The sequence below is a fragment of the Podarcis muralis genome, chromosome 18 (genome assembly GCF_964188315.1).
Source record: "Podarcis muralis chromosome 18, rPodMur119.hap1.1, whole genome shotgun sequence".
Lineage (NCBI taxonomy): Eukaryota > Metazoa > Chordata > Lepidosauria > Squamata > Lacertidae > Podarcis > Podarcis muralis.
Genome location: NC_135672.1, coordinates 13,663,812 through 13,684,915, shown reverse-complemented (window position 1 = coordinate 13,684,915; position 21,104 = coordinate 13,663,812). Strand labels below are relative to the sequence as shown.

Genomic DNA, 21,104 nt, shown 5'->3' with positions numbered 1-21,104 from the left:
TCTCAAGAGTCTCCTCCAGCACCATAATTCAAAAGCATCCATTCTTTGGAGATCAGCCTTCTGGATGGTCCAGCTCTCACTTCCATACATCACTACTGGGAAAACCAGAGCCTGAACTATACGGACCTTTGTTGGCAAGGTGATGTCTCTACTTCTCAAGATGCTGTCAAGGCCTGTCATTGCCCTTCTCCCAAGGAGCAGGCATCTCTTAATTTTGTGACTGCTGTCACCATCTGCAGTGATCATGGAGCCCAAGAAAGTAAAATCTCTCACTGCCTCTCACATTAACTTTATTAAACATCAATTAAACTCCATTTACAAATTTTTAACAACACAGTTTTTTGGGGTTGGGTACCATGAGTCTTTATCATACGGACTAGCGGCATTAATATCTAACAACCTGGTCTGGCGCAGTATTTGAATTCAGACCCAAGCGCCAGTAGTACCGCCTTTTGGTCGCTAGGGGGCGCCGCCTCTATGAGGCCTTTCTGCGCCTGCGCCCCTGAGGAGGCGGGCCGTTGCCCCGGCGACTCCTCCCCGCACGCCGCGCATGCGCCCCCGCTCCCCGTGCGCCTCCCCGGCCGGGCAGAGCGGCTCTTTTGCCCGGGCTGGGCGCGGGGCATTGTGGGGAGTGGCTGAGGAAGTAAAATGGCGGACCTGGCTAACGAAGGTAGGCGGCCGGGGGGGGGGGAGGCGGGCGGCGGCGGCGGGCGAGGGGCGGCGGGGCCCGGCGGAGGGGAGGCCCAGGAGGGAGGCGCCGCCCGCCCGGCCCCGAGGAGGAGGAGGAGGCGCCGCCCGCCCCGCCAGGCCCGGCCCGGGAGGGCGCGGCCAGGCCGGACAAAGGGAGCGGGGAGAGGGCGCCTCTGAGCATGGGCAGAGGGCTGGCGGCCAGGGAGCGCTGCGGGCGGAGGGCAGCAGGGGCGGAGGTACGCTGAGGGGCCTCTGGGCATGGGCAGAGCGCCGGGGCTTGTTGGGTGGAGGAGCCTGGCGTGTGGCCCGCCCCCCCTCCGTTTCCTCGTGAATGGTGGAGGCAGCCGTGCCTCTGAGCATAGGCAGAGTGCTTGCCCCCGGGGAGGCGGGCCAAGGGTTAAACGGCGGAGGGAGGGCTGCAGAAGGGGAGCCGTGCCTCTGAGCATAGCCGAAGGGCCCTGGGTTTGTTTGGAGGAGGAGGAGAAGGAGGAGCCTGGCGTGTCGCCACCTCTGGCCCGCCCCTCCGTTTCCTCGTGAAAGAAGGGAATGGTGGATGTTGAGAGGCAGCAGTGCCTCTGCGCATGGGCAGAGTGCCTGGGTGGAGCAGCACCTGGGCTTGTTTGGAGGAGGAGGAGCCTGGCATGTCGCCACCTCTGGCCCGCCCCTCTGTTTCCTCGTGAAATAAGGGAGTGATGGGTGTTGAGAGGCAGCAGTGCCTCTGCGCATAGGCAGAGTGCTTGCCCCAGGGGAGGCAGGCCAAGGGTTAAACGGCGGAGGGAGGGCTGCAAAAGGGGAGCCGTGCCTCTGAGCATGGGCAGAGGGGCACCAGCAAGTGGACTCTCGCTTTAGGACCTCTGAGCATGGGCAGAGCACCTGGGCTTGTTGGGAGGAGGAGGAGCCTGCCCTCTGTTTCCTCATGGAGATAAACGGCAAGGGAATGATATTATTATTATTATTATTATTATTATTAAATTTCTATACTGCCCTAAACCCGAAGGTCTCAGGGCGGTTCACATAAATACCTATTGCATGATAGATGTTGAGAGGTAGCAGTGCCTCTGAGCATAGGCAGAGGGTGCTTGGGCTGAGGAGCAGACCAGATTAAGAACAGCCACCCCCTCCTGCTCCCATATATATATATATATTTGTGTATAGCGCATAATGGTGCAGGTAGGTATTTTGGGCTGGGAAGGAGAGGATCAGCAGAGGCAGAGAGAACGGAGCCAGGTAGGGAAAGGGGAAAGCAAGCCTGGTTCAGGCAGAATAAATTCCGGGAGGCAAGAGTGCCTCTGAGCATGGGTGGGGCCTTCTTGTGCATTTGTGAAGGCAGCAGCGGGCTGTGCGTTCTGAGTTAACCCGAGTGCCTTTCCGCTTTTGGTCTCTCTGCAGAAAAGCCAGCCATCGCCCCTCCTGTCTTTGTGTTTCAGAAGGAAAAAGCCCAGAAGGTAAGGACCCGGGGCTTGGCGAGGGGGCTGAGAGGGACAGGCACCCCTTTTTGTGAAGCAGGGTTCGGGGAACCTTTGGCTCTCCGCTTGCCGCTGAACGACAGCTGCCATCGTCCCTGGACAGTGACAGGGCTGGCTGCTGGTGGCTGTAGTTCCTCAGCCTCTGGGGGACTAAAGGGTCCTTACGCCCACATTCAGAAATCCCTGCTTTGGGAAGGTGCAGGACAGCAAGGTTTCTGTGCAGAAAAGGAAAGGTTTGCAAGTCTCCCCCTGCTAACGTCTTCACGTTTACATCCTGCAGGGCAGAAAGTCATATGACAACAGTGGGGTGTGTGCATCCCATGTTAGTCAAACACTGGGCATGGCTCCCTTATTTATTCCCCTGAGTTATATCCCACCTTTGGCCCAAGGAGCTCAAAGTGGCATGCCTGTTTTTCCTTCCCCTTTCCACTCTTTTCTTGCCAAGGCCCCTGCAAGGGAGGCTGGGAGCTCTTGACTGGACCCGAAAGGTCTCTTGGGGGGAGTGCGGTTGATGGTGAGAGAGTTAGGACTCGGTTGGATCAGTTAGTTCAGTCGGGAAGAACAAAACGCCCCCACTTTGACTCAGCCTAAGAATCGACTGCAAATTTGAGAGGGTCAGTGTTGTCTGTGCTCTCCAGACTTGGTTGGGCTTCAGCCCCAGTGTGACTGAGGGGGGGACTGTTGGGGGGGGGGGTCCTACCGGGAGACGACAGAGCTGGAATTTGGGCCTTTCCTCAATCAATTAGAAAGGTCCTCCTTAAATGGGGAGGCAGGTTTCTTTTCATTAGAACGAATAAAAGTTTGACGTAGATTAATGCAGACCTTTGATAAAAAGCTCCTTGCCTTGCAAAAAGGGGAGGGTGGCGCGCCTTGTACAATTTACGTCTGCCGCAACACCTCTGTGTGCGTACCATCTCATTTGTTTTTACTGTATTTTTTGCTCTATGAGACTCACTTTTTCCCTCCTAAAAAGTAAGGGGAAATGTGTGTGCGTCTTATGGAGCGAATGCAGGCTGCGCAGCTATCCCAGAAGCCAGAACAGCAAGAGGGATTGCTGCTTTCGCTGCGCAGCGATCCCTCTTGCTGTTCTGGCTTCTGAGATTCAGAATATTTCTTTTCTTGTTTTCCTCCTCCAAAAACTAGGTGCGTCTTGTGGTCTGGTGCGTCTTATAGAGCGAAAAATGTGGTGTTTTATTTGCTTGCTCAATTTGCCCACCGCCCTTCCTCCGGAGATCCCAGGGCGGTGCACAACGAAAAAATGCAAAATACATAACGGAACAAAAAGGAAACCAATAACCCCCCGTCCTGCCAAAGCCGTGAGAAGGCCGCAGAAATACGAAGGCCCAGCTATAGAGAGACGGTGTTGCCTGGCACCCAAAGTGATGTAAGGAAGGCTGCCAGCGAGCCTGACTCCGGAGACCACCCCATATCTTAAGCAGGAGTGAGGGAGAGTGTGGCCTTTGGTGCTGTCCCCAAACCACACACCCCTCCTCACCCTTTGCACCTTTTTATTTGGTGGGGGGCTGGCTGGGGTGTGTCTTTAGACTCTGACGGCGCCTCTTAGCCGTCCGGATCGCGGGCAGACATGCACAAAGGTGCGTAAATTCTAGCCTACTGTACAAAGGTAACCGCTGCTTGTGCCAGTCGCTCTGCTGCCTGATTTTGCCTCTAGCCCCTGGGAAGGGAAGGCAGCCCTCAGGCCGAGGGAACTACCTTGGCCCGGATCTTAAAGCCCAAAGCGGCCCATCCCCCTTGTTTTGCGAGCCACCATTCATTTTACCCATGCGCTGATTTAGTTGTAGGCAAGTCGGCGACTTGAGAAACTCATAAGATGGGTGGATTAAAAATTGTTTGGGCGGCGGCCCTGATTTCTTTGCAACTCCTTTTTGCCATTGGGTTTCTCGCCCCGTGGCGTTTGTTGAAACACGGTGGCCTCTGCTGCCCTGAGAATCCGCTGGCTTCTGCTGGACTTGAGAATTGCGTGTTTTCTCTGTCAAATTGGAGTGGAAATGTACCTGGCCCATAGAGCTGAGTCTTACTATTATTATTTTGTCTGTGTGTTTTCGCCTAAGGCGGTTTTAAGGCTGAGCCACTCCTACAGAAAAGTTGTGTTTTGAATAGCTTGGCAATGTGGTGTTTTATCGGAAGGGGTGTTCAGTTTTGAAGCCACCAACCTTTGCTGCAGTTCGCCTTGTGCAGTTCTGTTTTCCCCGTGTTTGATTGTGAGCCCACAGGCAGGGACAGTCTGATCTTCTTATAAGTGCCTGGCTATATCATTTTCTTTAGGCGCTCTGGATGTGTGAAGTAGCCATGATAATATATCCAGCGCATGGGTGTTATTCATGCCAGAGACGAAGCCTGCTCTGCAGGGTCGTTGCTCGTGGCAGGAGGATAGTAAAGTGTGAATTCCGCATACTCTGCCTTTCCGAAGGACCTAGGAAGAGACCTGCATGTTCAGGCCGTATAGTTCAGGGGAGGAGGTGCCTGGGAAAACAGTCCCAACCTAGACCCGTGAAAGCACATTGGAAAGGCCCGTGTCTGTTGCTGCAGCCTTGCAAAGAGATCAGTGGCAGTTTAAGGACTTTTTGCTTTCCTGCCAATTATTGTTTCTTAGTACAGCGGTCCCTCTGTTCTCGAACGTCTCTGTTGACGAACGTTTTGGAACCCGAATGCCAAAAACCCAGAAGTAAATGCTTCTATTTTCGAACAGCTTCTGTGTGCAGACTGAGTGTGCAGACAGCCCTTTGTGCCTCAGTTTTTGAACGTTTCGGAAGTCAAATGGTCTTCCGGAACAGATTATGTTTGAGAACCGAGGTACCACTGTACTGGTTTGTTGTTGTTGTTTTGTAAACTGCTCTGAGGGGACCCCAGGGGTCATCCAGTCCAACCCGTGTCATGCAGGAACCGCAGCTTAAATGCGACAGTCGGTAGTGGAAGCACAACTAGCCAGAGCACCCTGCTGCCGATACCCGTAAATAAGGCCTGAAAGATTCCTTGGGGTCTCATCTCTCTTTTTCAAGGGGGGGGGTCATTGATGGGAGACAGCAGGACCTCAGGAACCACTTGCCCCAAGAACCAAACCCAGCGCCCCAAACACAGGAGACGCCGTGGGGCCTTGACGCTGCGGGACCGTGATGCTGGCGGTGATGCCCGGCTCCCAATGGACCCCCCCCTCCGTGCCCTCCTCCCTCCTTCCATTGCCTGGCACTGAAGGGCTCTTCTTCTCCTTTGCCCCCCAGTCCCTTGCAGAGCAAAAAGGGGTGTCGGACTCAGGCGAGGACCCCCCGGGAGAAGCAGAGCCTCCTCGCCGGCCCGCGGGTCACCCCAAGTCACCAGGGGGCTGCAACCTTGAGGCTCCCGCCCCCCCAGGGGCCGAGTCCCGCATTCTTCCGGTTCGGCCCGGACTGGCGAGGGTAAGTCTTGGAAAAGCTGGCCGGAAAGGCCTTCCACGGAAACTCTCTCTTGAGTTCTGTTTCTCCCCCTTCCCCAAAATATACATTTTTTCTGCACAAGACCCAGCCTTGCAGTTTAACTTGCCTGCAGCGGCACAAAATGCCTTCCCTGAGCTTTGGTTTCTCCCTCCCAAATTTCAGCAGCGCTGAGAGAAGAGGACACGGTTTCTCCTAGTTTCCGCAGCCCGAGGACCCCGCTCCCCCAAGGGTGCAGCTTTTGGAGGGACGGAGGCAAAAAAGGGGGCCGTGCAATCAGTGTGGTTCCTTGTACAGTAGGCTGGCCAAATCGCCACAGTTCAGGGTGCTTGATGGAGACAGGAAGCCGTCCCAGAGAGAGCCGCGATCCCCACACCCGTCTCCATTCCGGCCGAGGAATCGGATGCCCTCCCAAAGCCTCTGACTCTCCATCCACTCTTGGGCCTGACCATTGGCCCTGCTGGCTGCTGGGAGTTGGTGCTCCAGGAGTGCCCGGAGGGCACAAGCGTGGCCAGCCCGGCCTGGAGACATGGAAACAGGCCTCCTTTGCCCTGTACCAGGGGGTGAGGGTGGCCGGCCGCTGTGTGGGCCTTGGGAGGTTCGAGTGCAGGCTGGAACAGGAGTTCCGACGGCGGCTGGGTGTCCAATAAGTGGAAATTCTGGGACGGGGGCGGGCGAAGGTGTGCTTGGTAAGGGAGGGAACGAAACAGGGTGTCGTCTTTGAGAGTGCCAAGGACGCAGTCCTGTTTTTAGAGGTTTCACACGGCTAGCAGATGCCCCACGCGCTCCAAGGCAAGGGGGGTGGATAGAAATACAGTGGTACCTCGGGTTACAGACGCTTCAGATTACAGACTCCACTAACCCAGAAGTAGTACCTCAGGTTAAGAACTTTGCTTCAGGATGAGAACAGAAATCATGCGGTGGCGACGGGAGAACCCATTAGCTAAAGTGGTGCTTCAGGTTGAGAACAGTTTCAAGTTAAGAACGGACCTCCGGAACGGATTAAGTACTTAACCCGAGGTACCACTGTGCAAAAGGGGTGGTATTATTTTTTATTTTTATTCTGCCCTTTGTCCGAAGGGCCCAAAGTGATGCGGGAACCCATACTTTGGGGGGTGAGCGGGGGCATGGGATGTTTCCAGGGCAGGAATGGCGGTCCTGCCCAGTGTTCGAAACCCCCCAGGTGCCAGGCCCCGTTTTGCGACTGGTATGAGTCCGATTGCAACCGCGTGGAGATCTCTGGGTGCCAGGCTGGCAGCGGGCACCTCCCTCTGGCTGGGCTCTCCGGCTTTCTTAAGCAGGTCAGCGGAGGAAGAGCTCATTTGCTGCGTTCATCTCCCACCTCTTTCTCCAAGGAGTACGTAGTTCACACCCCCCTCCTCCGTTCTCCCTACAACAGCCTTGCAAAGGAGGTGAAGAGGCTGAAACTTGACTTCATGACCAAGTGGGGATTTGAAGCCTAGCTCTGCATTGCCCACTCTGACTGGCATCTGGTGGCATTCCAGGGTTTCAGGCGGGGGTCTTCGTTTGCTGGATATGCCGCCAGGGCCTTGGGCGCCCTTTGTGCCCCTGAGCCAGTGCCCTTCAATGGAAGGGAAATAGCAGTTCTTGGACGGGGTGGCGAGGGAGAGGAGGGCGCTTCAGGGTTATGTCTCAGCAGCATATCTTTGGGCTGGGGGTTGGCAGGGGACGCCTGCCGTTTTTGGAAGTGTCGGGATTTGGAAAATGGAGCGAAGACAGCACCCTCGCCGCTTAATCTGGGGCAGCGCAGCAGCCTTGGCAGTGTTTTAAAATCAATCCGCCCCCCAGGCTGGCCCTCCCAGATGCCGCTGGGGCTCAGGGCACCTAGCAGCTCCAGAAGCCGAGAACGAGAACTGGGAACGCAGCAACCTTTGGAGGGCCACCGATTTCCCATTTGTTGGTCTGAAGTTCTCCTTCCCTCCGACTCCCTCCTTCCTCCTCCTGTTCCATTCTTGGGTGCAGCTCCCAAACTTGTTCTCCTGTTCTGTGATTTTGGCCAATTTTTACTTATATTTTAATTGAATTTTTAATAGCATCGAATAGCTTTCGGGGGGTGAATACAGAATTTTTTTTTTTTTTAAAAAAAGTTTTCACAGTTGTCCAGCTGTGCTAAACATTAGGAAGAACTCCCTGGCAGTAACAGGTCTTCTTTGGCAGTGGAAGGCGATGGGCTTTTCAGCTTGCAGAAGGTTGGAGCAGAGGATCCTTTGGGTCAAAGAATCGTAGAATTGCAGAGTTGGAGAGGACAATTCTATGACTTCCCGAGTCCTTAGGAAATTATTCCAAGAGGGAAAGAATGCCTGCGTCTGACATCACAAAGAGTCCCGCGCCCTGAATTAAAACAGTTGCTTCTATCCTTTTCTTTTTAACTTAAACAATTGAAAAGTAAGCTTGGAGTGTGCTAAATCCAGACACTCGCATAGACCTGTGGGACCTTCTTAGCTGCCATATCCGCATACAAAGTGCTACCTTGGCTCTCGAACTTAATCTGTTCTGGGAGTCCGTTCGACTCCTGGAACCGTTCGGAAACCGAGGCGCGGCTTCCGTCCTGCAGCCAATCGGAAGCCACATCGGACGTTTGGCTTCCGAAAAATGTTTGCAAACCAGAACACTTGCTTCTGGGTTTGCCGCATTCGGGAGTCTACTTGTTCGGGAACCAAGGCACCACTGTAAACTAAAATTGACCAAACGGCAACAAAGTTGTCTTAGGCACTTTGACCCCTGGGTCCTTTTCACTCACGTGAGTTGTTTTCAAGGTGGGCCAAGGCTTGGATTCCCAAAAATTTTGTGTGTGTGTGAGAGAGAGGGGGGGGGCGATGCAATCTAACTCTTACACGCGTGTATATATATTTGTTACAGAGGTCAGCAGATGGGTCAAGTCCAGAAGACGGGGAAGGTGAGGGAGACTTCGTGTCCGCTGCCTAGAGACAGTCCAGAGGCGCCCCGAATTCCCATTCTCGGGGTGATGATCCCCCTGTGCCAGAAAGAGTCGGGATGGGTTGTGTGGAAGGCCGACATGTTTGCGTCGCCGGCCAGGGTGCAGGGGCTTATTTCACTCCCGCCGTTCCGGCCAAGGGTTTTGCTCCCGCAAGTAAAAAAAACTCCTGGCAGTTGGTGGGGCCGGCTCTCACGTTGGGCATGAGAGGGAGGTGGTGGCTTCCAGGGGAGGGCCAGACAAGGGATCAGAGAGAGAGAGCTGTGAGCGACAGCCACGCTGGCCGGCAGAGGCTACTGGGGGTCAGAGGCCAGCAGCACTTGGGGGACCACAGACGCCCTTTCCTTCGGGCCCACTCAAGATGTTTTGCCGCCTGAGGACCAGAAGGCACCCTCTCCCAGGACTAGTAGTTGAATCTTACTCGGAAACTGATGGGAAGACACCCTAGCAGGCATAGGGCAGGCCGCATGGCAGTGACAACCCTGGCCACTCCTCGCCCCTCAGCTTCTGCCGCCTGAGGCAGCTGCCCCACTCTTTCTCATGGCAGGGCCGGCATGGAAGACACAGCCATCAGAGGAGTGCCCATCTGTTTTCAAAGCCTGCTTCCAGGTGGTCCCTCCTGCTAGCTGGGTTGCAACCCCAAAGGCTGAGACGACACAAAGTGGGCTTCCCTTTCACCCTCTCTCTCTCTCTCTCCTTCCCCACAGAGTCCGACCGAGAGGATGGGAGCTACTGCCCCCCCGTCAAGCGCGAAAGGACCTCTTCCCTCACACAGTTCCCGCCTTCGCAGTCAGGTAAAGAGGGACAGTTCCTCTCGTCCTTTCTCTGGAGGAGAGGGGGATGTGTGTTTTCTCAATGCGCTTCAGCTAGGAGCCGGAAGGGGAGGTAGATCTGGGAATGGGACCGGCTGCCAGGAAACACCGCTCTGGGCTCCAGATTTGGTGCTGGGCTGATATCGGAAAGGACAGCTGTGACATAAATTGCCCATTCACTGTCCAGCAATGGAGAAAGGGTGTGAGCAACTTAAGTGTGAAATGAAACGGCTCTGGGGCAGATGGGCTGGTGGTCTCATCCAGCAAAACTTGTCTTCTGTTTTTACGGATGCTTGTTGGGGGGAGCCAGTGGTGTCCTGGTTGGGGATACAACTCAGTATTGATTTCACACACACAAGCTGTTTCTCTCTTAACTGCAACAGGGGGTCGTTCCTCAGCGCCAGGGAAAATACGTAGAAATTGCTTAGAAAGAAGCTGCGTGTCTTGTCCTCTAACCTTTCCAGGGACAGTTGGAAACATAATCTAAATGCTCTTTCCCTTAAAAACCTGAAGCCTTCCTGCTAGGAATTACGGGTAATGAAATACCCAAAAAGTTCAGGAGAGTCTTTATGTATCGCTGCCGGAATTCTAATCGCAAAAGGCTGGAAGGGAGAGGATATCCCATCCAAATTAGACTGGCAAAATAAAATAAGAGGGTATGCTGAGCTGAGCAAGGCTAAGAGAACATTACAGATGAAAAATTTATCAGAGTGTGGGATATGCAAAAGAACATTGTCAAAAGATCAATCCGTTGGCAGGTTTTGATGGTGCTTTGGTGTGTAAATAGGATGATTTTACAAAATAAAATTTATAGTTAAATAACATGGAGAAAGTAAAGTTTAAGCACGCATTTAAGGAATTCAATTCAGGAACGCAGGGGAAGATCGGAGGTTTTGTCAAATTTAATCGCAAATCGATGTACAAAGCAAGTATTAGTTTAAAAATTAATAATTGTGTATTTTTTGTTTCTCATTTTGCCTATAACGTCTATTGTACATTTCTGTTATAAAGTTTTCAATCAATAAAGCATTCAAAAAAGGAAACATACTCTTTAAAAAAGAAGTTGGGGTGGGGATTCGAACTCCGCTCTCTCCTAGCTTCCACACTTACTGCCCCCTTATGCTGATTCTCTGGGGGCAGGGAGCAAAATGGGGGTGGGCACTTTCCCCCAGGCTCTGAGCATCCTCTCTCACCCTCTCTCCTCTTCCAGTGACAAAGAACAATGTCTTCATGCCATCGAGCTTATGCGAGCCTTCGGCGGGGAACTCCGACTCTGAGCCAGGTGAGGGTCTCGGCTGGGCTGCCCCCCCCGCCTCTGCCTCCCTGTCCCCCTCCCAATTTTGGAAGTGGGAGAGAGAAAGAGCAATGTTTTTCCATTTTGCATTCCAGAGGAAAAAAGCACTGGATTCAGGTTGAAGCCTCCCACTCTCATCCATGGCCAGGCGCCCAGCGCAGGTAAGGAACAAGTTTTTAACCCGAGGGCACTGGGAAAACAGGGGGGCGTATTTGCTGCTAGTATGATGTTAATATTCCACCTTTCCTCCATTTTCTTAAATCGGAGTCCCCCAAAATAGGGGATGTCTTATAAGAAGTTGCCGTCCAAAACATTAGGAGGGCGTCCAGGTTAGGGGCTGCTGGTGAGGTTTGGACCGGGCTGGGGGGGGGGGAATCCCCTCCTCCATCTCTGCGCAAGGCCCAAGGGAATCCTTTCTTCTCTCCTCCCCCCCCCCCAGGGGTCCCCAGCCAGAAACCGAAGGAACAGCAGAGAAGCGTCCTGCGCCCGGCAGTATTACAAGCTCCCCAGCCCAAGGCTTTCTCCCAAACAGGCAAGTGACTCCCCTGGGCACGGGAGGGAGCAGCCAGACTTGCTTCCCGGGGCCGTGAGCAGCCTTGTTTCTGGCAAAGGGTCCCCATCACAGCCCAGCATCCTGTCCAACCGGGATGGCGCTGGGGTCTAAACCACTGAGCCTAGGACTTGCCGATCAGAAGGTCGGCGGTTGGAATCCCCGCAATGACGGGGTGAGCTCCCGCTGCTCTGTCCCAGCTCCTGCCAACCTAGCAGTTCGAAAGCACATCAAAGTGCAAGTAGATAAATAGGTACCACTCCAGCGGGAAGGTAAACGGCGTTTCCATGAGCTCTGGCTTCCGTCACGGTGTCCCATTAAGTGGTTTAGTCCTGCTGGCCACATGACACGGAAAGCTGTCTTCAGACAAATGCCGGCTCCCTCAGCCTGAAGCGAGATGAGTGCTGCAACCCCATATTCACCTTGGACTGGTCTTAACCGTCCAGGGGTCCTTGACTTTTTACCCAAACAGAGATCCCCAAAGGGAAGCCCCCGAAGCAGGGGCCCACTCTGTTAGCTCAAAGGAACTCAATCAATGCCACCACATACACCCAAAATGTATTCTGGGGTTTCCCCCAACCCTCCAGGGCAAAGGGAGATTTCTGTCGCACAAGCCGAACTCCTTGTGCTAATGGAACCAAACCCATCCAAGTACAGTCGTACCTCGGAAGTCGAACGGAATTCGTTCTGAAAATCCGTTCAACTTCCAAAACATTTGCAAACCAAAGCGCAGCTTCCGATTGGCTGCAGGAAGCTCTGGATGTTCGGCTTCTGAAAAGAGTGCGCAAACCGGAACAGTCACTTCTGGGTTTGTGGTATTCAGGAGCCGAAATGTTCAACTTACAAGGTGTTTGGAATCCAAGGTACGACTGTATTGATTTCGCTTTGTGGTAAAAATGGGTCATGGATGTAGGTCCCTCTTTTTGACTTCCCCTTGGGGCACCAGGACGCTGGCCGAGATGGGCCTGATCCCGCAGCTGGGCTCTGCTTGAGCCCTTGCGATTCTGCCCTGCTTTTAAAAACCAACAAAACCGCCGCCGAGAAATAAGGGCTCTTGCAAGAACGAAGGCGGCGCTCCTTGCGTGCTTTTAAACGGGGCGTTTTCTCCTCCGCAGTTCCAAGCAGCGGGACCAACGGCGTAAGCATCCCTCCGGACCCCGTGGCCGCCGTGTCGGAATCCACAACTAACGCCGTGCCCAAAAGTCCCGACACAGAGGAGAAGGTGAGTCTGTCGGGAGCCCTGAGGTGTTGGCAGAGGGGAGGACGTGGGCCGGCGTCTCGTCTGCCGGTCCTGGGTTTTTATTCTGCAATTTGATGATTGGCTTGTGGTGTTGGGGGGCACCCTCGCTGCAGGAATACGGGGGGCGCCCTCAGTCCAGGCATTCCCTGGCTCCCAAAGACACTTTTTAGGCCAGTATCTGCCCGGAACGTCTGCTTTTAGCTGTTTCGGTGGTGCTTTCCAACCATGTGTTTTTGTGCGTTGCTTAAGGAGTCCAACAGCACCTCGGAGACAGAGAAGGCAGACCAGAACACGCCACAGTCCTTCGTATTTGGGCAGAACCTAAGGGACCGTGTGAAGGTACGTGTAAACTTGATAGCTGATGCGATAGGCAGGGTGGGAATATTGTTGGTGCCCGTCTGTCCTGAGAGACAAGCGAGTAAAGCCAAATAGCTGTGTGAGAGGCATTGAAGTGACCTCCTGGGGTTGCAAGCCTGGGCAGTGGGTCTGGGGGTCCTGGGCTGCCCAGATGACAAGAAGCCCCTCGCTGATGTGGGTCAAAGGAAAGGAGAGCAAGACATTTTTGGCACCCGCTTGGCTGCCGGAAGGAGGTTTACAAGACGTCATCCTTGGGGACTCCAGATTTGTGTCGGGTTTATTCCAGAGCCTTTTTTTCTCCCAAAGATGTCCCACAAAGTTTCGGGTCAGTGTTTTCCTCGACGGGCTCCCTTCCCAGCTGCCCCCCCCCACTTCCCCCTACGGCACATGTAGAAACTGCTTTCCTGTAATAAACTGAGCTAGAGAGAGGCGCCGGCCTTCCTCAGCCCTCCCCGCCCCCCAAATCTCGGTGCGTCTCACTGCTTCCCGTCTCCATCCCAGCTAGGGGACGAGGCCGACGGCGCCGTCGACGCGCAGAACTCCCGGCTCCCCAACTCGGAGGCACCTCTGGCCACAAACTACTTCCTCCAGTACATCAGCTCCAGGTGGGGAAGAGAGCGCCGGCGACCCCCCCTCCCCTTCCCCTCCCTCTCCTTGGGTTCTGCAGCAGCCTCGAACCCCAGGCCTTCCCTCCTTCCTCTGCGCCGAGAGGGCAGCGAGTCCGCCGTGTCGCTGTTGCAGGGGGAAAACAGAGTGTTCCTCTTTTCCCTGCAGCATAGAAAACTCGACGCACAGCGCGGAGGCCCCCAGTAACAAGTTTGTGTTTGGCCAGAACATGAGCGAGAGAGTCTTGGTGAGTCCGCCTCCCTTCTTCCCGAGTCCAGAGACAGAGAACAACATCCCTGCGAGGCCACTGACTGTCTGTTTGCCTTCCTCTTCGTTGCATTTCTATATGTCGCTTTTTGCTTCCCGGGAGCTGGAGGCGGCCTGCACGCTTCTCCCCCTCCAGTGACTTGTGAAGGTTCCTTTGGGGCTGGGGGCCGCCTCTAAGCCTAGCCCGCCTCGCAGGATTGTTTTGGGGATAGGAGGAGGAAGTGCGGGGAACCGTGCACATCGCCTGAGCTCCCGGCAGTAGAAAGGTGGGTTGCAAATTCAGTCACTCAATGAATTCTTTGAATAGCAAAGTGAAAACAAATCTAGGTTTTCCCCCCTCTCCATTTGGGGGGCAATTGAGGTTCTGGCAAGGGACGTGGGTGGCGCTGTGGTCTAAACCACAGAGCCTAGGGCTTGCCGATCAGAAGGTCAGTGGTTCGAATCCCCGCGACTGGGTGAGCTCCTGTTGCTCAGTCCCTGCTCCTGCCAACCTAGCAGTTCGAAAGCACATCAAAGTGCAAGTAGATAAAGAGGTACCGCTCAGGCAGGAAGGTAAACGGCGTTTCCGTGTGCTACTCTGGTTCGCTAGAAGCGGCTTAGTCCTGCTGGCCACATGACCCGGAAGCTGGACGCCGGCTCCCTTGGCCAGTAAAGCGAGATGAGCGCCGCAACCCCAGAGTCATCCGCAACAGGACCTAATGGTCAGGGGTCCCTTTACCTTTACCTTTTTACAAGGTTCTGGCAGCCATGTCCATTGCTCCTGAGAGCTTTCAGTTCTGTAGATTTAGACAGCAAAGATAGAACGGGGTGCTTGAGTGTCCTGGTTTCATAGAATCAGAAAGGGAAAGGGACCCCAACCTCTGCTTAAAAGCCTCCCAGGAAGAAGAGGCCACAACCGCCCTGGGGAGTCCATTCCAGAATTCAAAGACTTGTGGGCAAGTCCCACCCCGCTGGGAACTTATATCCAGCTCAACTTCCCAGCGGGATGCAGCCCCAGGACAGCTGCCAGGTCGCCCATCCCCCTGGAAGCCGGCCTGGAGCGTTTCCTCGGTAGCGCCCCTGTTTTCTGACCGCCGCTCCTTTCCGGCAGAGCCCCCCCAAGTCGAGCGAAGCCAGCACGGACAGCGTCAAGGAGAATGCTGGCGGAGATTCGGGCTCGGAGTCCTCGTCGCAAGAAGCCACTCCCGAGAAAGGTACGGCCGCCGGGCTCCCTCTTCTCCCCGTCTCTCCATCGACTCAAGAGTCGCATGCGCCAAAGTCCGGTGGGTTTTGGCAGCTGTGCTCTTCCTTGACCCGGGTGTCAATTCAGGGAGGGGAGGAACCGTTCGTGCTGTGACGTTTCAGAGCCCCTCTCCACCCCGCCACCAATAATGCGGCTTATTTTATTTTATTTTATTTTATTTTAAGGTAAGTGCAGGTGGAGCTGTGGTCTAAACCACTGAGCCTCTTGTGCTTGCCGATCAGAAGGTCGGCGGTTCGAATCCCCGCAACGGGGTGAGCTCCCATTGTTCTATCCCAGCTCCTGCCTACCTAGCAGTTCGAAAGCATACCAGTTCAAGTAGATAAATAGGTACCGCTCCGGCAGGAAGGTAAACCGTGTTTCCGTTTCGGTCGACCCAAAAGTTTTAAAAGGAACGGGAGATTCGTAGGCAGTATTTAAAAGAACATTGTCCCCATAGTAAAACTTTGGAAGGCTTTGAGTAACTCTCGGAATTGCATACGGTATAAAGAACACAAATAAGATGTAGTACAGGCTAAGTTTCTTGAAAAATAGAGGCAAGTAGCAAGGAAGCAAATAATCATCAGCAGGGAGGTCAGAAGTCGATGGCTGAAATGTTTTTGCGTTTTCGTGTTGTACTGTTTTCTTTGAGTTATGTGCTGTGTTTTTATTATTATTATTTGTGTGCCTGTCTCATTTTTAAACCAGTAAAGATTGAATTTTAATTTTAATAATAATGATGATGTGGCCTATCCGTTCTCCAGCCAACAACATTTCAGAGTCGCTGGCCGAGTCTGCCGCAGCCTACACGAAGGCGACGGCCAGGAGGTGTCTTCTGGAGAAGGTGGAGGTGATCACGGGGGAAGAGGCCGAGAGCAACGTCCTACAGGTAAGCAGGAGAAGCGGGCAGTGGCAGCATCCCATGCGCCATCTCTGCAGGGACATTTGCAACATTTAAGACAGTTGGATTGGTCAGAAGTGGACTTGAATCCTGATTTGGGAGAAGGAGCGGGCTATACTATACAAGCATTATATGATATACTATACTAAATATAAAATAATATACAGTCGTACCTTGGTTCTCAAATGGAATCCGTTCCAGAAGTCCATCTGACTCCCGAAACCGTTCAAAAGCCAAGGCGCAGCTTCCGACTGGCTGCAGTTCTTGTCTTCTTGATTTCTGAGCTTCCCAGTTAGTTTTGCCAGTTTGGCATAGTCCGTCGACTTGGTTTGTCATTCTTGGTTTGCACCTTGTTGACTGGCGGCCCCAGTTCCCCCCGCAGCCTCCTTCACGCCAGTCCCGGCGCTCTGCGCATGCTCCAGTTTCCTTTTCCCGCAGACGCTCCTTGCTGCCACCTCCGCCTTCTGCGCTGGGCCCGTCCTGGAGTTCCTGTTCGCAGGGCTTTGCAGGGAACGGCGGTCTTTCCTCCTTCAGCTTTCGATCTCTGCTGCCTTCGCTGCTAACGTCCTTCAGCCCCTTTCCTCTGTTGCAGATACAATGCAAGTTGTTTGTCTTTGATAAGAACTCCCAGTCTTGGGTCGAAAGAGGCCGGGGACTCCTGAGGCTCAACGACATGGCTTCCACAGACGACGGGACGCTACAGTCGCGCCTTGGTAAGAGCAGGGGCAAAGAGGAAGAGCCCGGGAACTGGGGGCCGCAGCCGGGGAAGGGTCTGCCAGGGGATGCGTTGCAAAGGCAAGCCGGTCGTTGGGGCTGAGCAGGACCCTCAGAGGAGATAGACCACTTCCTTAGAAAGATATTCATATGCCACTGATTCCGACGGAAACGAGGAGGAGCTTTCTGACAGCAAGATGATGCAGTAATGATAAGGATAATAAAGTTTATACCCCACCCATCTGGCTGGGTTTCCCCAGACACTCTGGGCGGCTCCCAACAGAACATTAAAAACACGATAAAACATCAAACATTAAAAACCTCCCTAAACAGGGCTGCCTTCAGATGTCTTCTGAAAGTCATTTTGTTGTTAATAATGGTAATAATAATTTATTATTTATACCCTGCCCATCCAGCTGGGTTCGCCCAGCCACTCTGGGCGGCTCCCAACAGATTAAAAACAGAATTAAACACCAAACATTAAAATCTTCCCTAAACAGGGCCGCCTTCAGATGTCTTCTAAAAGTCAGGTAGTTGTTTATTTCCTTGACATCTGATGGGAGGGCGCCACCACCGAGAAGGCCCTCTGCCTGGTTCTCTGTAACCTCGCTTCTCTCAGGGAGGGAACCGCCAGAAGGCCCTTGGGAGGAGGACCCCGGTGTCCGGGCTGATGGGGCTGGAGACGCAGTGATCCAAAATAAAATGCTTGCTGCTCTTTTGAAATCTCTCTCTCTCTCTCCTCAGTGATGAGAACGCAAGGCAGCCTTCGGCTAATCCTGAACACCAAACTGTGGGCTCAGATGCAGATTGACAAAGCCAGCGAAAAAAGCATCCGAATCACAGCGATGGACACAGAGGACCAAGGAGTCAAGGTCTTCCTTATATCGGTAAGGAGGCGGGATATACGCATGTCTCATACTTTCCCCCCTAAACTGACGCAGAAATTGCATTAGCCTAAATCGTGCAAAAATTGAAATTCTTTAAAATATATACGCCCAATTTTCCTATGCCCCACAACCCAGGGATGCATTTTAAATAAAAGCACACATGTAAAAACACGCTGATTCCAGGACCGTCCGAGGGCCAGATTGAGAAGGCGACTGGGTCAGATCCGGCCCCCGGGCCTTACGTTTGCCTACTCCTGCATTAGGGTTACATTAGGAAGAAGAAGCAGGGGGGAAGAGTGAAGGGGTCCCCCCACCCGCTTTTGAGAGCGAGCCCTTCTTTGCCCCGCAGGCCAGCTCCAAAGACACGGGGCAGCTCTACGCGGCCTTGCACCACCGGATCCTGGCCTTGCGGAGTCGGGTGGAGCAGGAGCAGGAAGCAAGCAGCACGGCGCCGGAGCCCGAAGTGACCCAGTCCAACGAGGAAGACAGCGACGACGACGTCCTCGCCCCCTCGGGGTCGCCCGGAAGTGGTGAGCGAGGGCTCCCCTTTCCAGGGGCCTTAACAATCTCCCACGTTTTTCGGCGTTGCATTTTCAGTTTCCTAGACCAGGGGCTTTACTAACGGCAGAGGAGGTTTGAGGATTTGCAAGGAATGGGGTTTGGGGGGCGGTGCGGTTGAAAGGGAGATAATCAAAGGGAGTGTGTGGGAATGTTATTATTATTTTTTATTATTTCTACCCTGCCAATCTGGCTGATGTTTTAATGTCTTTTCAACCCTTTGTTGGAAGCCGCCCAGAGTGGCTGGGGAAACCAGCCAGATGGGCAGGGTATAAAGAATAAATTATTATAATAGGTAAAGGTAAAGGTACCCCTGCCCGTACGGGCCAGTCTTGACAGACTCTAGGGTTGTGCACCCATCTCACTCAAGAGGCCGGGGGCCAGCGCTGTCCGGAGACACTTCCGGGTCACGTGGCCAGCGTGACATCGCTGCTCTGGCGAGCCAGCGCAGCACACGGAAACGCCGTTTACCTTCCCGCCAGTAAGCGGTCCCTATTTATCTACTTGCACCTGGAGGTGCTTTCGAACTGCTAGGTTGGCAGGCGCTGGGACCGAGCAATGGGAGCGCACCCCACCGTGGGGATTCGAACCGCCGGCCTTTCGATCGGCAAGCCCCAGGCGCTGAGGCTTTTACCCACAGCGCCACCCGCGTCCCTAAAATTATTATAATACTATTATTATTATTACTTTTTAAAAAGCCAAACATCCACCATAATTGCTCCCTCCCAACCTTGCTCCACCTACCAATTTTCCACAACCCTCAAAGATCTGTGCAAGGCTTTTCTGTTGCGGTTTTTGTTCCATTTTCATGTTCTCTTAAGACCATTTTTGCCGCTTTGTGTGCCGGCTTCGCAGCGAGCCCTTGGGGGCGCTTATATGGGGGGTTGTCCATTGTCATATTTCATGGGTTTTATTTTTTTATTTGCATGTCATTTGGATTTATTTGGCGGGGGAAATTAGTCGCCTGGAGCCGCGCTCTGGTCTCCCTAGGTGAGCCCAGCGGCCGGTTTAGCAGCGCCTCCTTCTCTCCCCCCCCACCCGCAGGTCCCACCAACGAAGGGGACGGCCAGACGACGGGCGGCACATAGCAGCCGCGATCCGCGCCGCCGGCAAGAGCCGCCGCCCCCCGCCGACACCACCGCCCTCTTTGCAGACCCCCCTCTTGCGGGGCGGGGAGGGACGCCCTCCCTCCGACCAGCTCTTGCTTCGGGCAGCGACGGAAGCGCTCGAGATTGACGAACTCTGCACATCCCAGTTCTGGTTTTTTGTTCTTTTTTTTCTTTCCCCCCTTCCTCCCCCATCGTGCGTTGGACTTTTGGGGGGGCGGGGCAGGGGGGCTGATCTGTCGATTCCATATTAAAACGAGAAAACGCAGCGGACTTTGGACAAAACAGGCTGAATGTGGTTTTGGGACATGTACAAAAAGAGAAATAAAATGCTCATCATATTGATGAGCCCCGGGAAGAGAGGAATCCCCTTTTCCTCCCTTCCTCTCTCTGCCCCCCCTCTCTCCACACTTGGCGAATATTTGAGGGGGGGGGGAGGCACCTTGAGACTTGCCACGACTTGCCCACGGGGATACCTCCCGATTCTCCTCTCCGGTAGCCCTCCAGGCCTGCGCCGCAGACGAATCCCTCCTCCGACCGCCATCCCTGCCGGATTCCACACGGAAGACTCTCTTCTCCCCCACCCCAATTTGCCATTTTTCCTCTTTTTTTTAGAAAAAAAACACTCGCCCCAGCAGAAGAACCTTTTGCTCCCGTCTCTCGTCCGACGGACATCTCTTGTCGTGTTTTCTCCTTCCTCGCCTCGCCCCAAACATCCACCCAATCGTGGCTGATGCGCAGAGACGCTTTGCTAATTTTTTGGGGGGGGGGTGTTCTTTTTAAACTCCCTTTCCCCCCAGTTACATCTCACCAGGCCGATTCCTGCCTCCGGTTTGTTGTTGTTGTTATTACTACTGGTTTGCCTGGCGTCAGTCGTGGCAGAAACTTCTCCTTGAAAGGCAGCCCCCCAGTTTTGAACCAGATCCTCCATCTCTCTTGTGCGTTGAGCAAATTGGGGGGGGGGCCTTCTTTTCTGTTCTTATTTAAGACAAGCAAAGCCATATATATATATTAGCACACACACATATATATATAACTGGCGCCAATGTGTCTGTCGGCTTGAGTGTGTGTGTTGGTTTTTCCTTCCTAGCAAATTCCCCCACCCCCCCCAAATTTCCTCCTGGTCTTGTCACGGCGCCAAACAGCCGATTTGGAGGGTGAGAAGGGGGCTTTGATTTGCTCCCCCCGCCCCGCCTGATCCGGGAATATCTGCTGGGCACGCAAAGAGAGAAAAGAGATACCCGCCCCAAGCGCCTTTCCCCTCGATCAGCCGACCTGGGGTTTTGGGTCTGTGTGTTTATTTCTTTTCTGGCTTGGTAAAAACCTTCTGCTGTGTGTTATTATTATTATAATTATTATTACTTTAAAAATCGGAACGTGCCCTGGAATCGCCATCTTTAGGACGGGGCAGGGGGTGGGGTCGTATTCCCTGCCCCTGTGGTTTTTTGCCAGCCAAAGAAGGGCCGCTCTGTCATTTTCTGGATTTCTAGTGGGTAGCGAAGATGCCTCCGGGGTAAAACAAAGGCAGCCTCAAAGTGTATGTGGCCGGGAACCAGACATCGCACCCTTCAGGTTCTGGACGGGGGCGCAAGCGGGCTTTGTGGGGACGCCCCCTTGCTCCCTATGAAACGCCTGGCAAGAAGACGGGGGGGGGGGGGAGACACACCGATCCACGGAGAACGGTTGGAAAAGCAAGCCCCTACCTCTGCTGGGCCCACAGTTCCCAAACCAACAGGGCCGTGTCTGGTGGGCAGCCTTGGTGCGGCTGAACTACGACTCCCAGCTAGTCCGGGAAGGCGGGAGTTCTAGTTCAGCAATGCCCAGAAGGCCAAAGGGCGCTCTTGCCCCTCAAGCCGAGGCAGCCCCAGCTCCTGTCCCCCATGGCAGGACGGCTCCTCCAGCGCAGGCCGTTTCTGCCTCTCCGAAGAGCGACAACATGAGAAAGAGAGAGACTCGCAAAATGTGCGTTTACGCAGGCGTGGCAATGGGGCTGAGGGCTCCCCCGTTTGGGTCCCGCATGTGCGAAAAGGTTCGCAAGAGGGCAGAGCTCGAA

At 54.0% G+C, this 21,104-nt stretch overlaps 1 protein-coding gene across 5 annotated transcripts; it reads left to right on the top strand.

Annotated features, from left to right (window-relative positions):
- The first annotated feature begins 553 nt into the window (after positions 1-553).
- RANBP3 (RAN binding protein 3) lies at positions 554-20,157 on the top strand. 5 transcript variants are annotated; one of them, XM_028714150.2, is made up of 18 exons: positions 554-670; positions 2,080-2,135; positions 5,396-5,569; positions 8,465-8,501; positions 9,248-9,334; positions 10,563-10,634; positions 10,742-10,807; positions 11,086-11,178; positions 12,312-12,418; positions 12,686-12,775; positions 13,295-13,398; positions 13,568-13,646; positions 14,757-14,859; positions 15,650-15,774; positions 16,409-16,499; positions 17,245-17,387; positions 17,737-17,917; positions 18,990-20,157. In XM_028714150.2, the coding sequence occupies exons 1-18, from the start codon at positions 649-651 to the stop codon at positions 19,031-19,033; spliced, it is 1,674 nt and encodes a 557-aa protein (XP_028569983.2). In that variant the 5' UTR covers positions 554-648; the 3' UTR covers positions 19,034-20,157. The 5 variants fall into 5 exon arrangements, with proteins under 5 accessions (XP_028569983.2, XP_028569982.2, XP_028569984.2 ...); XM_028714149.2 differs by having other exon boundaries at positions 16,379-16,499; XM_028714151.2 differs by lacking the exon at positions 5,396-5,569 and having other exon boundaries at positions 555-670; positions 16,379-16,499.
- The last annotated feature ends 947 nt before the right edge of the window (positions 20,158-21,104 follow it).

Excerpts from the sequence above, each read along its gene's own strand:
- RANBP3 (XM_028714149.2), top strand. The coding sequence starts at position 649 with ATGGCGGACCTGGCTAACGAAG. Across the intron at positions 671-2,079 it reads GGCGGACCTGGCTAACGAAG|AAAAGCCAGCCATCGCCCCT; the intron begins GTAGGCGGCCGG and ends GTCTCTCTGCAG. Across the intron at positions 13,647-14,756 it reads ACATGAGCGAGAGAGTCTTG|AGCCCCCCCAAGTCGAGCGA; the intron begins GTGAGTCCGCCT and ends CCTTTCCGGCAG.